Consider the following 17,429-nt stretch of genomic DNA (forward strand, 5'->3'; position numbering starts at 1 on the left):
CTAGACTTCTCGTGCATGGGTGAGCGCTTTCCACATCATTCGGCGGTTGTTGACCTTTGAATGATGCGGGAGGTTCCCACAGGCATACCAATGGATGTTCACAAAAAACGTCCATTTGCATGTCGACTGTCCGAATGGGTGTGCTGGCGATCCATTCGCAAGGCGTGGCTTGGAACATTTGCTTCGGCCTGTGCACGGGTCGGAGCAAAGCGATAAGAATAAGGGCCATTGAGAGACCGTTACATTGGAGTTTCTTGTGGAACTATCCACTTGTGTACCTAGGAACGGATCCCATGCAACTATCTTTTTGAGGTGTTTCAAGCTACATGTTTTTTATGTGTTTATTAAATACCCCATTTATTTTAAGTAATTCATTGGTGTACTGGCGCTACTTTTTTCTTTTACATTTATGCAGCAGAAATAATTATTCCAATTGGTAATGCCCGTAATCACCTGCCTGTTGTGTCTTACCCTGTCCTATATTGAACATTCTACTCTTAAATGTATTTAAGAAACAGATGCACAAATGGTATACTGTATTAGTTGTATTATGCTTAACAAAGCCACAGTATGCTAAAAGTCACATACCCGTTTGACAGACAGGTCTGAACGTGGGTTTCAAGCTGGGGAAATCAACATAGCAGCCACCTGTTTAATATATGAACACATCAGCTCCTATGGGAGCAGTAATTGTACTCTGCTTTGCTGGTATGCATGAAGAGAAAGTCTACCCAGCTACAGTAAACTTTTATTGTGTCATGTGCGAAAAACTTTAAATAACCCAAGAATAATAAGTGCCTGTGGGAGAGTGGTCAGGTTACACCTCCGTCCTATCTTGGCGGCTTCTACCACTGTTTCTCTATGGCTTTATTTTACAACAATGTTTTAGAAGTGTCCTTTTATGGGACCGACTACGCGCTGTGGTGGATGGCTCAAGGAGCCATAATGATCTCATGGAAGAATTTGGTTGGGGTTTTCTTCTGTCTTGTCTGTGGCTTGTCTTGTGGAGATGGGCAACGCTCAGTGAGGAGCTCTCAGATGAGGACATCAGACAAGTGGACCAGGCCCTAAAGCTGGTGGACCAACCAACATTCCAAGGCTGGAAGTCAGAAGATGTAAAACAGGTGAGACACTGTGTTATTTTCTGTTTTATGAGAAATACAGCTGAGTGCATTGGCAATATGTAGGTGACATTGTACACACAAAGTCAATGTTTTGAAAAGTGCTGGGAGTTCCTGAACAGTGATTGGGAGGTGGATAAACAGATACTCAGAGATGGTCCGCCTTATGGGCGTGTTATGGGAGTGTCACGGACATGTTGCTGAAGTGTTTGCGAACTCAGACACTAAACTGTTCACACTGGAGGTCGTACTCAGATGGAAAATCTGCACTTACAGTAGGTCTGGTGTCCTACGTGTGCTCAGGAGCAGGCGGGGATGCCACTCTAGGACTTCCCCCTAGGACCACCAATAGGGGGGAGCTGCAGGTACAGCTGTCCCAGGCTCCGGCAGCTCATTTTGCCCACCGCAACCCACGACTGCCTCCGCTGCACTGCGCTGAACAAAGCAGGTCCCGGATCAAAGCTTATTCAACCCAGGACTATGGTGGCCAAGTAAAATGCTGCATTGGATTTTGAGCCAATCCGTGCTCATGGACCAGCAGCCAATCAGAGCAGCTGCCAGTACGTGAACTCTGATTGGCTTACCAGCGGTGCTGCATTTTAATTGGCTGCTGGCATCCTGAGCTCTGGACTGCAGCTCAGCGGAAGAGGAGATGGGGGAGCAGGAGCTGGGTTACAGTAAGTCAAGTGAGGAGGGGGGCCCAGACTGGAAATAAGTCCTGGGCCCCAAAATTCCTGATGGCAGCCCTGCTTCCCCCATCTGCCCAGTCACAGACTTCTTGCTTCTCCATCCCTTGCTCTGAGATGTAGACTGCTCATCTGGACCACTCCAGGTCAGGGAGAGAGTAGTTCATAATAAGGGGCTAAGTAACAGAGTGGCACACCCATCTCGGCTCCTGCAAGCTTCCATGGTGCTACACATGACGGCATCTAAAAATAAGGGGCTAAGTCCCAGAGTGGCACACCCATCTCGGCTCCTGCAAGCTTCCATGGTGCTACTCATGACGGCATCTAAAAATGCATCAAGCAGTACATGTAGTCTGCAAACCACCAAACTCTTGCTGTGAAAGCCACAACGGGGCGGACACATCTAAATGCTCGCCCATTTGAGAAATGTGTTATGACGCATAGAGCCGTTGGTGTTTACATACTTACCAATCACCGGATGGGTTTGTGGGTTTGTGGATAAGTGGGACGGCCTATCTATCATCCTAGGGTGTACCCAGCATTACAGCATGTAGGCTTCCTGAAACTGGGTGTCCCAGGCCTTACATACTGATACACATGGATGTGCACCAGAGCTTTAATGTCTGTGTAACCCTATAAATTGGAAACGTATAGCTGTAGTACTCTCAGGTCTTTGAAAGCTTAGATCCTGGAGATGTCATCCTGACTGGTCTTTGGCTGATCAGTAAGTATTATTGGTACTGTGTATTGATGACAGTCCTTTACTTGTGCTAGGTGGTATTAAATTGTGGTCCTGATTCACTAGTAAGCAAACCCTCATGACATGCAAGCTGGACATGGGCTGGACCCACCTGGGCATGGGCTGGACCCTTTCTGTCCCAGTGTATGACAGATTGTGTGTTGTAAGTTGCAGTGCTGATGCTGTGTGTACTGTATAAGTCTATGAATCAGGCCCAGTGCTGAAATTAGTCAGGTTCAAATAATCGGTGGTTCTGTACTTACCGTATATGTCTGCTCAAATGAAACAATTTCGATATAATCGCATTTACCATCTTTTGGGATTGTTTACCTGAAATCCTACAGCGCTTGTGCTACACAAATGCTATATATATATATGTGTGTGTGTGTGTGTGTGTGTGTGTAGGTGTGTGTCATTGGAGTAACTAGAGGTTTGGAGGCTCCTGGCAAACTCTGATGGTGAGTCTCCCTTTTGATTCCATAACTCTTAGGCTTAAATGTTTAATCATAATTTCTTGTAGTTCCACAGCAATACACAATAGTTTTTCCCTTTTTTTACACTTTAATCAACTCGATGCACACCGCCCAGGTGCATCGAGGACAGCCCCAGGCTTCAGCATGGGCAGGCAAGTTCTGGAGGGAGGGACCCCTTTATTAAGGGGTTCCCCACTTCCCCAGGACCCCTGCCCATGCTGAACAGTCACAGGGAGAATGCTTTGGCTGGGGGAACTTGTATAAAAAGTCTCCCCCGAGCTGTGGCATTACGCTGCTGGTTGTTTGGGTTTGGTGCTGGATCTTGAAATACGGGGGACCCCTAATTTGTACTCCGTATTTTGGGAACCAGGACCGGCCCTTGAGCCTGGTGCTGGTTTTGTAAAATCAAGGGAACCCCAACTAGTTTATCCCTGTGATTTTATGAAACCAGGACTGGCTCTTTGAGCCCGGGGCTGTTTATGCGGATTCAGTATTGAATCCCGGCGGTGGGGATCCCGGCGTTCAGAATCCCGACGCCGGAATCCCGACAGCCGAAATGCCGACAAGGGGGGACGTGGATCGCCCCCCCTTGCGGGCTCGCTGCGCTCGCCACGCAGCGGGCCCGGTGCCTCGCTACGCTCGGCACGCTATTTTATTCTCCCTCCAGGGGTGTCGTGGACACCCCAGGAGGGAGAAAGTGTCGGCATTTCGGCGGTCGGCATTTCGGCGGTCGGGATTCCGGCGTCGGGATTCTGAACGCCGGGATCCCGACCGCCGGGATCTTAACTGCATCCCGTTTATGCTAAGGAGAGGGGACCCCACGCCATTTTTTTTATCAATTTTTTTGTTTTAACCCTTTTTTTACACCAGATCCATGCACAGATCACAAAGATCGCCAGTCAGAACCTGGTCTATTTGTTTTGCAACTTTTAGTTAACTAAAAATTGCATCCCATTAAATTTGCATACTTTTTAATGGGAAAACATCTAGATGCGATTTTTTTAGTGTTACTAAAGACCGCACCTTTAACATGTGCGAATTTGCGGCAAAAAGTGCAAATCGCACATTTTATAGGGCGATTTTGGCCTATTTTGGCGATATTTACGCCAAAAATGGCAAATCGCCCCTTAGTGTCAAAGCTTTGTATTGGCTCCACTTGCCCAGCATCTATCAGTGGCGTAACAAAGACTGGGTAATAACCCGCTACAAAAGTTTGGCGCCCCCCCAGCCAAGAAATGTAACATCCCCCAACCCGCCTCAGCCCTCTGTCTGCTGCTGACAACAGGCTGAGTGTTACCAGGCAGGATCCGTCCTGGCCCCTATTGCAGGTGTTCGCAGGGCTCCTGGGATAGAGCCAATAACTCTGCAGCAGCAGCAGGTGCACCGCAAACAGAGGTGGGTTTTCCACAAGGCAACTTAGCTAGGGCCCTGGAGGTCTCAAAGGGCCCCATAAAGATAACCTGGTTGTTCAAAACTTTCCAAGAGTTTAATTGGTTGACTATGGTTATGACATCATACAGACCTGCCCGCGCTCTAAAAGTCCCTTTGATGGTATTTGATAAGATACTAAATATTTGGACACACAAAATGGTATCATCCACTGTATCTGGGCAGTCAGGTTACTGTGACAGGTTCCAAAAACCCTAGAGCCCAATTCAAATTTGTACATAATGCCGATGTTTACACAGCTGCAATCAGCAGCAAAAATATAGTGCTATGGATTGTTGGAGGGAGGTAGACCCCAGACCTGTATCTTGCCTAGGGCCACAAGAGGTCTAAATCCACCGTGCCACCGTGCTCATTGATTCCATGGTAAACCAGCCAGGTTCTGCTGTACATGCGGGTGCACCCCCAGGGCTTGGTCACTGGCATATCTATAATGGGTGCAAGGTGTGCATTGCACATGCACCAACGCATGCACTATATGTCCACAGGAACACAGTGTTGGCCCCACGTTCATTATTATTAGAATTATTACTTCATAATAATAATCACTGACCTATCATAGATGTTTTTGCATTTAAAATGCTGTTCACATAAGTGCAGCTTGCAGCGAGGGGCTGTTACATCAGTGGAACCAGCCCGGACTGTGCTGCTGACAGAGAGAGAAGCCGGCAGTGGTACTACGATGAGCCCGCCTGATGGAGAAGTCTGTCACTATGGGAACGCACCATGCTGGCTCCCCACAGATAGAACTACAGCTCCCGGCATGCCTTCGGTGGACAATCTCGCTATGACCCAGCTGACGTGCCGTAGCCGATAGATCATGTGATTCCCAGTGATTGCTGAGGGTTCGCGTATCACATGCACAAACAGAGTGGAGAGACTCCGAGTAGAGCAGCGCCTGTACAGAGACAGGAGCCAGCCGAGGCATGGCCAACGTGTCCAACAGGGTGTCCTGGTCAGGGCGGGAGCTGCCGGAGGAGGACGGGGAGCACACGCCGCTGCTGAACGGAGCCAGCAGACCGGTGAGACCCCAGTGGGGACATTTATGGGGGAAAAGAGTGCGAGAGACCTGTGTGGGTGAGGTGACAGGGTGCCAGAGTCCGCTAGTGGATGGGGCGTGAGAGACCGGAAAAAACTACTGGGGTGCGACCTCAAGGGTTTGGTGGTGGCGAAATCAGAGGGCAAGAGATACCACCTAGGGGTTAATGGGGGGGGGGGGGGGTGGAGAGGTCAGAGGGCACTAGAGACCCTTAGGGATTTCGGGGGGATAGGGTCAGAGGGCATGACACCCCTAGGTATTGGATGGACCCCCTGGGCTGTGTGTAGGGTGGGGATTGAGGGACCCTTGTTGGTTAAGGGGTTTTATGAGAGGTCCCTTGTGGTAGGGAGAGGGAACCCAGAGACCCTAGGGGGCAGTACATTAGGAGACACGGGGAGATTGTGAATGACTATCGCTCTCACATTGCAAACCCAGTTTTAACCCTTCCATTAACCCAGGATGAATTGCCCAGTTTGCTCGAACCGAGGTCATTCACCTAGACCTGTGTTTTACACATGTCAAAGTAACCTGGGTTGGAAGCGGTTTCGTGACATGTTGACACGAGTTACCACACACCGTAACCCATGTCAACCAACCGGGCAGTTCCACATGGGTTATAAAAATGGTTAAACCCGGGTCGCTCTCTGAATAGGCAACCCAGGTTATTGTGAAAGTGCAGGACCCAGGTGCAACCTGGCATTGCAATCTGAATGGGATATTATAAGCTTTGGTGTTTTCACATCACACCTTGTCCCAGGTCCAAACGTCACTGATCCGGCAATAACCTGGGTCTGAGGTGCGATGTAATGTGGGTATGGTGTATCAAAAGATATTCTTTTCAGTTCCTTACTACAGCACCAGTTACTCAGCATATAAAACCAGACACAAGTGGTAAGAGACAGATCTATACTTACATGGCACCCTGGAGTATTGATTTTTTTTTTCACAATGCCCCAAGGATAATAAAGTTTCTTAAGAAATGTGAAAAAAATATTAAATCAAATACATTTTGTTCAGATGTCATCCTTAGGTTTAATTATGTGTGGAGGGGCAGGATTTACTTATGTTTGATTATGTGAATAGTATGTGTCACTGTGTGCTGCCAGGGTGGTGCACTAACAGCAGAGTGAGGGCCGGGGTGGTGCACTAACAGCAGAGTGAGGGCCGGGGTGGTGCACTAACAGCAGAGTGAGGGCCGGGGTGGTGCACTAACAGCAGAGTGTGGATGAGATGTGCATTTTAATAAATATAAATGGAAGAAAATCTGTATAATATGCAATGAATAAATGTGAGGTGGACTTGTAAAGTTGCAGATAGGTAAAGAATGAGGAAGGTAAACCGATAACCAGCCTATACAATATCAAAGCGAACTGATTTATCTATTAACAGCTATGTTTGTAACGCACATGTTATTCAGTACAGAGAGTAATTAGTCCTTCACAGGAGTCTCTGTGGATCTTAAATCTGTAATTCCTACCCGGAAAAGGAAATGCAAAGCCCCAGTTGGAATAGGACCTGGGGTCCTTCGTGTTTTGAGTCGACAGAGCTAAACATTGCACCACCATGCAACCTTAAGTTCCTTTCAGATTTCAAGGCATGCTGTGACCTACAGTTTCAGCACAGTTGGAGAGCCACTGAACCTATGAATAAGCTGATAAAGGGCTTTAATGTTGCGACAATACAATATTTACTTGGTGAAACTAATCCACGATGGATTATAAAGCAGACGTAAAAGACCCATAACATGCTGATGCGGATGGGGTATAGTACAGGGAATACTATCATAACGTATGTGTCCTCTTTAAACCACTTGTATTTTGTAAGTGGTCTTATTTACTCTGGGAGATATATTTGTGCCACGGATTGTTGTATTATTCTTATCACCTTGCAGGGGGGGTTTTATAAAAAATGTATGGGACTCTGAATTCCCTGGGGATATCCATTAGCCCTAAATCACAGATGCTGGCAGCTCTAATCTGTTTTTTTTTCTTTTATGCGACATCAGAAGGCCCCAAAAACAAATATCTCCGATAATAATCTGGTTTTTGTGAAGGCAGCAGTAAAAACACATAGGTCTGAGCTTCTCACGGGTTCAGTGGGAGTTGTGCTGTGTACACACCAAAACGATTTGGATTGGATGCAACGATTTGCATACGATCCGATCCCATCTGTATATATAGTTGTGGCTCGTGCCTCCTGCTCGGTGTCGATACAAACAGGTGTCCATCGGAACTATTCGAATGTTGCTCCAATCACGCCTTTAGCATTTTACAGCACCTGAAAGCACCAGGTTGAGCTACAAAAAATGGCAAAAGTTCACATTTGGGCATCTGAATTATGGCGTTATGGACTTTTCATACGTTTTTTTTATTAAACTTCCTGAGGTAAACATTACAGGTCATTACAATGAATAAAAATATTTACTTGGCAATTTTCACACCAATTTTGACAAATTCACTTGGCACCCAAAAGGTTAATGTGTGGTTTTCCAAGCGTTTGTGGCCGTTACATTATTGGGGCTTATTACATTCCCCCCTTAATTCTGTTTATATAAGCATTGTTCTTTCATACAAAAGATTTGTCAGCACTAGAATCAATTCATTTTACCTGCGTTACTCTGAAATGTTAACCATTCATGACCCCCAGTTGCAGAGCTCTGTACTGTACTCCTCATTGTCCCTATAATTTCAGAGGAATATTCATGTCTGCTCTATATAATGTAGCAGCTCATTTCCTTTATACAATAACCATTTCACGATCGTTCATGTGAGTGTGTATGCAACTAGTACCAGCAGCTCACACTTCCTATTGCAGTCACTAGCAGAGCGTTTTGCATGCCGTGGTTGTTCTCAGTACAGCCCTGTGTGCTGTTTCACAATAGATCCTGCGGTTTGTTGCTGTACTTGGAAAATCCCAGATGTCTCATTGGGTGTGGTATGCACCCCCAACAGTCCGGATTCCAACGGTCGTTTCTCTGACATTGGAATCCCAACTGTCAGTAGTCCATCAGCGGGGCGAGTGCATTTGAGCCGCTTGCAGGCTCGCTGTGCTCGCCGCAGGTTCTATTCTCCGTCTATGGGGGTCGTGGACCCCCACGAGGGAAAATAGCCCCCTTCAGTCAGGTTCCCAACTGTAAGGCATTTAGCAGTCGGTATTCCAATGTTGGAGAATGACGTCGGAATCGTCGTTCGGCACCCGTCTCATTGGCTGCCAAATCACGGCACCTGTCTCATTGGCTGCCAAATCAGGGTTACCAAAAAAATTTAGAAATACATTTCTATATATTTTCTCTACTTTATTGGCGGCTGGTGCTTTGACTGGACTGAAGATGGCTGTAGAGTTACTGGCAGCAATAGGTCTGCAAGAGATTGTGCAAACAAAGATTAAAATATGCATATCTGAGATGTATGCAATCTTATGGACAGATAAGGATGGTCCCTATATCTGTAAGATCCTTCTCTGACAAAACTTCAGTCACATGAGAAAAAGGTTTTGATGCCTTTCATAACCCTTATGCAATGTTTTCTCATTACTTGTTGGTTTATTTAGGGAATTTGTCCCAGCAATGGCCCCCTCAGTTATTGGCCAGTGTGATGTGTAGGCTTGTGTTTTTACATATTGGCCCTTATTCTGATTGAGTTTGGATGGCTCCGAATGCGGACGAACGGCCGATGGTTGGTGTTTGCGCATGTGCGGAGGCATATCTGCGCATGTGCGAACGCCTCACAAGTACGAATGCGGTGTGAGTTCCGTGCGGAAAATGATCGTACGGAACAATCCGAGCAGTGGGTGGAGGGGGCGTGAAGGGCTGTTTGGCCTCATTACCATATGCGTACGCCCCAGGTTTCTTGGGCTTTCCCATGAAACCGCTGGGCGTACGTATGGTAATGCAGCCATGACGCACATGTGGGGGGCAGACAGCTGACATAGCCGGATGTCAGATACCCGCCCATATCCCTGCTTTCATTCGGAAAAATGTCCGAGTGGTCTGGAGCACTCAGTGCTGCCTGACCACTCTGTCCATCTTTCGATGGACGGCGACCATCGGAGGATGGGGGAGGTTTCCACAGATGGAGGAGGTGTTCACATGAAACATCCACTCGCGGTCCGTTCGGTCGACGTCTTACCCCATTCGGACGGTGTGAGTGATCCGTAAGGTAGGCGGGGCTAAGAACACTCGGTTCCTGTCCGAAATACGCATCTGTCCGATTCAACTAGAATAAGGGCCATTGAGTAGTGAGGTGATTTGGTAAACGTGGACCGTCTGGAGGACTGGTTCGGCCAGCCCTAGAGTACAATATATGTTGTCATTTTAATAGGTCACCCTATCCAAATTGTCTGCCAGGTAAAGACTGTTGTGATTTCTACAGTTTAAAGATATTCTGTATATCCATCCATGCAGGCAGGTGGAAAGCACATTGCTTGGTGCTATCCTCTTACTATTTTGCTTTTATGTTTCCGGCTCAGTACAGAATTTTGAGATCCAATATGTAACAGGCAGTATAAATGGTTTTATCTGCGGAGTAAAAAGCCTGATGTGTGTATTGTCCTGAATATCATTTCCTCTCTCTGTACAGGCTTGGAGAAATTGCAGCGAGCTCCCCAAACATGACTACATTCCTATTTACATCAGAGCATGGATACAGTCCACCCCACCCCCCCTCTTATGCCACTAGGCCAGAATTTTGCCACCTGACAGTTGTTGGTTAATGCTAACCATTACAACCATCCGTAATTATTGGTCTTTACCAGAATCCCATCCAGAAGAGATTTTCTGCCTTCCTGAAAGCCATGCGTTTGTCTCAATTAGAGGTGATTCAGGGGAATGATTTATTTATTTATTTACAGTTTCTTATATAGCGCAGCACATTCCGTTGCGCTTTACAATTGGATGGGGAACTTCTGGACCATGTTAGTTAAATAAGCACATATAACATTATTGGAATCTCCTGAAATACTTGATCCTCAGTATTCAAATTAGAATAAAAGGGCCCATACACGGTCCGTTAAACGGATCCGTTTGGGTCTTAATTAGCAGGCTTGGCATCGGATCGCATGCCTAGTGCATGCGGTGTGCATGCAATGCGATCCGTTGCGAAGTTTAGCTAGTACAAAAAGTATGTGCAGCACATACTTTTTGTACCGTACTATGTGATGCGCATCGCATAGTACAAAACGGACGGTCCGGGAACGGACCGTCTATGGGCACCTTAATACTTATAGTGATCCCACAAGACTGGAGTCAGTTTATAAATAATCTGGTTCTAGAAGTGCTCTTATAGGGGGTTATTGTGGTTCACTCCTTCTGGCAAATTCCTTCTCAAATGGACAAAACCATGTGCACTGCAGGTGGGGTAGATGTTACTTGTGCAGAGAGAATTAGATTTGGGTGGGGTTTTACTTCAAAGTGAGATCTATATTGCAGTGTAAAAATAAAGCAGCCAGTATTTTCCCTGCACAGAAACAAAATAAATCTTAAGGTGCCCAGATACTAGAACGATATTTTGGCCGATTTCCGAGAAATCGGCCGGTGTGTACTGATAATCGGTCGAAAATCTGCCGATTTCGGTCCGATGCTCGCTCCCGTGGATCTTTTGCTAAATCTTCTGATCTTATGGCCTGCATGAAAGGTCAAAAGATTTAACAAAAGTTCCATAGGAACGCACACGGGATTTTTAGAAAAATCGGTACTTGTTTCCTAGCTCGGGCACAATCGCGGCCATCAGGGGTAAATTTTAGTGGCCTGCGACGCGACCGACGCGATGCCCCCGATTTTTCCATTGAAAACAGTGAAAAATCGGGTCGGTCGCGTCGTGTGCACCTAAAAATGCTTAAATGGTCCACCCGCGATGGCCGCGATTTCCCCATAGGGAACAATGTTAAATGCCTCAATTTACCCGCGATGACCACGATTTCCCATAGGAAACAATGTTAAATAGATCAATTTACCCAAATCAGCATAGGGAACAATGGTAAATGGGCCAGAAACCCCCAAAAAACCCACACAGCAGTGGAATGTCCCCCCAAAAGTAGTTGACGCCACCCCGCGATCAACGTGAACCCGAAGCGTGGCGAGCGCAGCGAGGCCGCGAGGGGCGGTGGTACGCGTCCTCCGACCTTTTCATGCCCTACTATCCACTAGGGCGTGGAGTGAGAATAGAATAGTGTGGCGAGCGCAGCGAGCCACCGAGCCCGAAGCGTAGCGAGCCCCGCGAGGGGACGCGGATACCTTCACAGGTAAATGCGTCCCTTCGCGGGCTTCCCAGGTGTCCGCGTCGCCATGGACACCTGGGAAGCCCGCGAGGGGACACGTATAACTGTGAAGGTATCCGCGTCCCCTCGCGGGGCTCGCCACGCTTCGGGCTCGCTGCGCTCGCCACACTATTCTATTCTCACTCCACGCCCTAGTGGATAGTAGGGCATGAAAATGTCGGAGGACGCGTACCGCCGCCCCTCGCGGCCTCGCGCTCGCCACGCTTCGGGTTCACGTTGATGGTGGGGTGGCGTCAACTACTTTTGGGGCGACATTTTTATGTTCAGGGGTGTTTTTGCCCCATTTCCCATTGTTCCCTATGATAATTTGGTGAAATTGATCCATTTAACATTGTTTCCTATGCTAAATCGTGGTCATCGCGGGTAATTTGAGCCATTTAACATTGTTCTCTATGGGAAAATCACGGGCATCGCGTCTGGCTCATCGCACCCGATTTTTTTAGCGCCCGCGATGGCCCCGATTTTACCCCCGATGACCGCGATTAAGATCGTTGTGGCCGTGCTAGGAAACAAGTAGCGAAAAATCTTTGGTAAAGATGTGCGCTTACCTGAAATCTTTTGTCCAGGACAGGCAAAAGTTTTGAAGGCTAATTTATGTGCACATCTTATGATCGCAGATCTTTCTAGTGTGTGGGCACCTTAACTCTTTCTGCACATGTTACATCTGCCCCCCTGCAGTGCAGATATTTTTGCCCATATGAGAAGGAACTTGCCAGAAGGAGGGAACCAGAATACCCCCCACAGTCATGCTAAAGTGGGAAAATAATTCAAATATAGAATTTGTGTGATTCTATGCAGAAAATGTTAAAAGGCCATTTATGTAATAGTCATCATAACAGATTATATAATATTCTCACACACTGCTCTTTAGTGTTTTTACATATATTTTTTTTCTTTAAGCACATAGTTTAGCTACACAATTTTGAGAGTCGTTTTGGAGGTGATGTACTTTCATGGCTGGAAAATGCCAGTATGTGGCCATTCACCCTCTGGTGAATATTTGTGTAACGCATCGTGACTTTGGGAGTCATATGACTGCTAATCGTTTATTCCTGCATAGAGTAAAAATAACACATTTTCCAAGATCTTCCTCTTCCCATTTGTCACGCTTACATTCAAGAATTCCATGTATATCTATATTCGCATAAGAAATCCTGCGGGACAATGTTACGTGGCTGGAAAACGAGTGCACCCATTGAACTGTCATGGGTATTGTCCTCATTTATTATTTATTTATTTATTAACAGTTTCTTATGTAGTGCCCGCATATTCCAGAGTATAGGCGAACACTCACATCAGTCCCTGCCCCAGTGGAGCTTACAATCTATATTCCCTACCACATGTACACGCACACACATATATTCTAGGGTTACTTTTTTTTTTTTTTTTTTTTTTTGGGAAGCCAATCTACCTACCTATATATTTGGATTGTGGGAGGAAACTGGAGTAAACCCAAGCAAGCACAGGGAGAATGTACAAACTCCGTACAGTTGGGGCCATGGTGGGTATTGAACCCCCATTCGTTGGGTACAAGCTTTAGCCTTATAAAGAGAATTCTTTACTCTCAGTTTATTTGCATCAAGCATCCCTCTTTTCCCCCTGCAAGGTAACGAACCCCTGCCGCTCTCTGTAGGTCCGAGGGTCAGTTGTTTGGCTTTCACAGACCCCTTACAGCATGGTGTAACCCAGTAAATGATAACTCGGTCAGCTTTTTCCAATGCAGCACAACCCACTCATTGCATTGAATTACTCAGTAGCTTATGGCCTGAATAACACATCAGGAAATTGGAAGCAGCACGTTAGCTATGTACAACATCAGCCTGTAAATGTAAGCCTTGCTATGGTACGGTGGGGGGGGGGGGGGGGGGGGGGAATTGGCGTATCCTTCACAACTTTGCCACTTCAGGAGGCTACACTATACCATTTCAGATGCAACACTTGTATATCTGTGTGTGACGGAGTCAGTACGTGTAGAACAAGGGTACTTGGGTCTGACTTCGGCCCTGTTTTCGATGGGGAGGGGGGCTGTGCATGTGCTCTTATGCACATTTTGCAGATCCCCTGTGCGCATGTCTTCGGGGAGTATCACACTCGCTGAGGTGTTCGCAGCGGAGGGAGGGGGGTGGCATCAGGGGAACGACCGGTGTTCTATGGGCAACCCCATAAAAATGCTGGCTGTTCCCCCTGCATTGCCTGCTCGGGACAGGCAGCTAACGTCAGCACCTGCCCCGTATTCGGCGAACAGCAGCGGGAATAAGTCAGTTTAGACTTTATTTCTGAAGGGGAGAAAAATAATGTTTCCCCCGCATGCAAGGGAATGTGTTCTCATACACATCCCCTCGCGTGTGAGAGGATGCGGGGTGGGGCTGACCTAGCGAACATGTCTGAATCAGGCTCCTGGCGAGAAAACAAGCTGCGCTTGCTGCATTTTCTACACTTCTATTGAGCATTAAGGCTCAGTCGCACACAGATATACAAGTGCCGCGTATGAAATGAATCGGTGCGGTCTTCTGTTGCAGACTTCTCTCATTGCAACGAAGATACAAAATAGATGCTCAGACTGAGCAGAGTCACATTACAACCTCCCTCATGAAGAAGCGATGTTTGGCATGCATGTGCAAAAGTGTGCGAGGACATGGTAGTCCCATACGCTTCTTGTGCCCCATTTAGAATAAGACTGAGAATCTGGCTGTACCCCAGTAGGCGTTGCAGCATGAACCTCGGGGTGTGGTATAGGGTTCCGACAGTCATTAGCCCGACGTCCGGATCCGACTGCCCGGACTCAGACAGCATGGCAAGCGCAACAAAGCCCCTTGCGGGCTCGGTACGCTCGCCACCTATTCTATTCTCCCTCTATGGGGGTCGTGGAACCCCACGAGGGAAAATAGAGGGTAGCAGTCGGGCACCTGTCGGAATTCCGACTGTCAGCACCGCGTCCAGCACCCGAACCTCGGACTGCACGGCTCACTTATATTTGCTGCTGTTGTCACATGACCATGCTGAACATACTCTTTGTGGTAAAGTGTCACAATTAAATGGTTTAAGTGACTGTAAATTGACTTCCTGTTCGGATCACACATCTATAATACTTTGTTTCCCGGCGTGGAGCATAGGAGAGGTTGTGTGATAGAACCGGTTTCACGGCATATTGCTTTCCCCTGAAGGGTTCAGCAGAGCGCTTCTTATTTATAACAAGTAACCGTATAAGTGGGCAGTCAGATTTGTTTGCAGTGTACACACTGATGTAGAGATATCTCTGCGGCGTTATCATGGTTAGCAGAGTGTCACGTCTGATCTACAGAATGATTTTTATAAGATCCTGCGGTTTTGTATCTAGTCTGCGTGGCTCGCTGCCATCTGTAATCATAGGGCTGCAGTGGGTCCAGCCGATACCACAATACAGCCTCCACCGTCACTGGTTACATAGACACAAGTCATTCTGCCCATCTCATTGTCCCTTCCCCAGATCAGCAACCTGACATTAAAGTTTGCTTATGGGCTAGGCACAGTAAAGGCAGCCAGTATTCACCAATTGATTGGCTCTGGAATGGTGGCATCCCGATGCATACACACTTTGTTATTATTATCGCTGTGATTTCAAGACTTCCTAAAAAAAAATTGATGCCCTGGTTTTAATTGTCAGCTTTTATGTCTGTATAGTGCATTTGCATTGTGCTGATGCTATGGGGATTGATATATACTTATAGATTGTAGGACTATCACAAACCCGAACACTTCTAGACAAAATAAGCAATGACCAGACCCTGCGAATCAGGCTTATGTTCTGATCAAACCACACCCTGTATAAGATCAGTTTGAGTATTTGCTGTAATATTCCTGCTCTCCTTTTGCTTTTATACTTGGTGGAGCAACACATACTGTTATCTTGGTTCCTCTTGTAAAGCTGTTCCTCTTTCTTGCAATAAATTTTACCGTCCATTATTGAGCGCTCAGATCTGTAGTTTAATTTGCCTTGTGGGCTGTAACAGCCTGAAATGGCACTGGTAAGGATAGGGTTAGATGTATTATTATTAGTAGTGGTGATAAGGGAGGAGAAGGGGCCCATGGCACCCAATCAGCTGCTCTGTGTAATCCAGGCATGTCCAAACTATGGCCCTCCAGATGTTGTGAAACTACAAGTCCCATCATGCCTTGCCACAGTTTGCTATTAGGGAATGTTAAAACAATTGCAAGGCATGCTGGGATGTGTAGTTTCACAACAGCTGGAGGGCCACAGTTTGGACATGCCTGGTGTAATCTTATATTATGCAAATTATAGATGTTACTTCAGTGCCCCGCCTAACTCTTATCCTTCTCACTCTTGCTACGTGAATCTGAAATCTAGAACCATGGCTCATATCTGTTATGTGCTGGAAATACTCTTGGTCCGCCAGAGACCCGGAGGGCACTTGCAGCATAAGAAGGTAGCCTGATAGCAAAATGTATGCATGCCCACAGTCTCGCATACACAACATAGTTTTGCATAATGTCATACAGCTGGAGCGCCAAGAGAAAATCCCTGTAAGCATGAGTAGAATTGTTTGGTTTGCTAGCCACTGTGCCAGTCCCGGAAATTTGGGCTAATTTCCCAATCTTTCTACAAGCAGAGTATGCTATAATGTGCATCGCATTGGTTTCTGAGATGATGGTCAGTGTAATGTATTATGATCTTTATAAATGTTTTTAGTAGACCCCTGTAACTCACCCGCATATTGGGTCTAATTCAGTTGCGGTCACAAAGTGGCTATTAAGCACAATTCAGTATGAATCGCAGAAGTGCGAAAATTGCTATTGGGTGAATCTTGTACTCCTGCACATGCGTGGCTGCCCCAGTGCGCATGCAGGAAGCTCAAGCTGTGGTCGCAGCCCTTAAGGATGTGATTACATATTGTGATGGTGGGTGGTGGCATCGAAGCGTGCACACAGGTGTGGCCTCACACTCAGCCGCTACAAGCTGTAAAATGGTGGCCCTGCCCCTGCCGGCAGAGGGCTACCCTAGTAATCACATTTGCAAGTGCATCGCAGGAGGACAGCAAGCGGGAGGCCCCAGTTGGCTTTTTTTTTTTGGGGGGGGGGGGGGGGGACACAAACTGCCAACAAATACTGATTCAGGCCCATTGTACGCAAATAGGTTGACATTTTTTTACTGTGCATGCATCTGGGCCACCGTGTGCACGTTCAGCGAGATAATTGGGATGGCACTCATACCGATTTGAAATAATCGATGGTTTATGGCTGATGTGGAATATTCCCCCCCACCCCCCCGACACACGGAAGTCCGTCCCCCCTGAGTTCTGAGTTCAGTCACATGTAATGGCTGACCATCTATAGTTTCGATGGCTAGCCATCAAATAGATTACTTCTATCGATGGGTGCAGAATCTCCATCGATGGCATCTGCACCGATCCTTAAACTGAAGTGCTGAGAGCGGACAGCGGTGGCAGAGTTTGAAAATTCAAGAGAGGCCGCTGATTGGCTGAGAGTGCGCTCTCTCTCAGCCAATCAGCGGTCTCGGCCGCTGCTTTCCGTTAACAGTGTCCGCTCTCAGCACTTCAGTTCCCGGACACTGCGGTGCTGGCGCTTCACACGGCACAGGTAATACATCCCCTGCGATGCTGCACACAGAACGGGAGGGGTAATGGCCCCGTAGAC

General features: G+C 47.1%; 1 protein-coding gene across 2 annotated transcripts in view; it reads left to right on the forward strand.

Annotated features, from left to right (window-relative positions):
• Positions 1–5,274: 5,274 nt before the first annotated feature.
• The window catches only part of CLCN7 (Cl-/H+ antiporter 7), a 56,347-nt gene continuing 44,192 nt past the window's right edge, over positions 5,275–17,429 (forward strand). For both annotated transcript variants that reach the window (XM_083152988.1, XM_083152989.1), the window contains exon 1: positions 5,275–5,487. In XM_083152988.1, the coding sequence (XP_083009114.1) occupies positions 5,392–5,487 (96 nt within the window). In that variant the 5' untranslated portion in view covers positions 5,275–5,391. The remainder of the gene's footprint in view (positions 5,488–17,429) is intronic.

This window comes from Crinia signifera, chromosome 7 (genome assembly GCF_055691185.1).
Source record: "Crinia signifera chromosome 7, ASM5569118v1, whole genome shotgun sequence".
In the NCBI taxonomy this organism is placed as follows: Eukaryota; Metazoa; Chordata; class Amphibia; order Anura; family Myobatrachidae; genus Crinia; species Crinia signifera.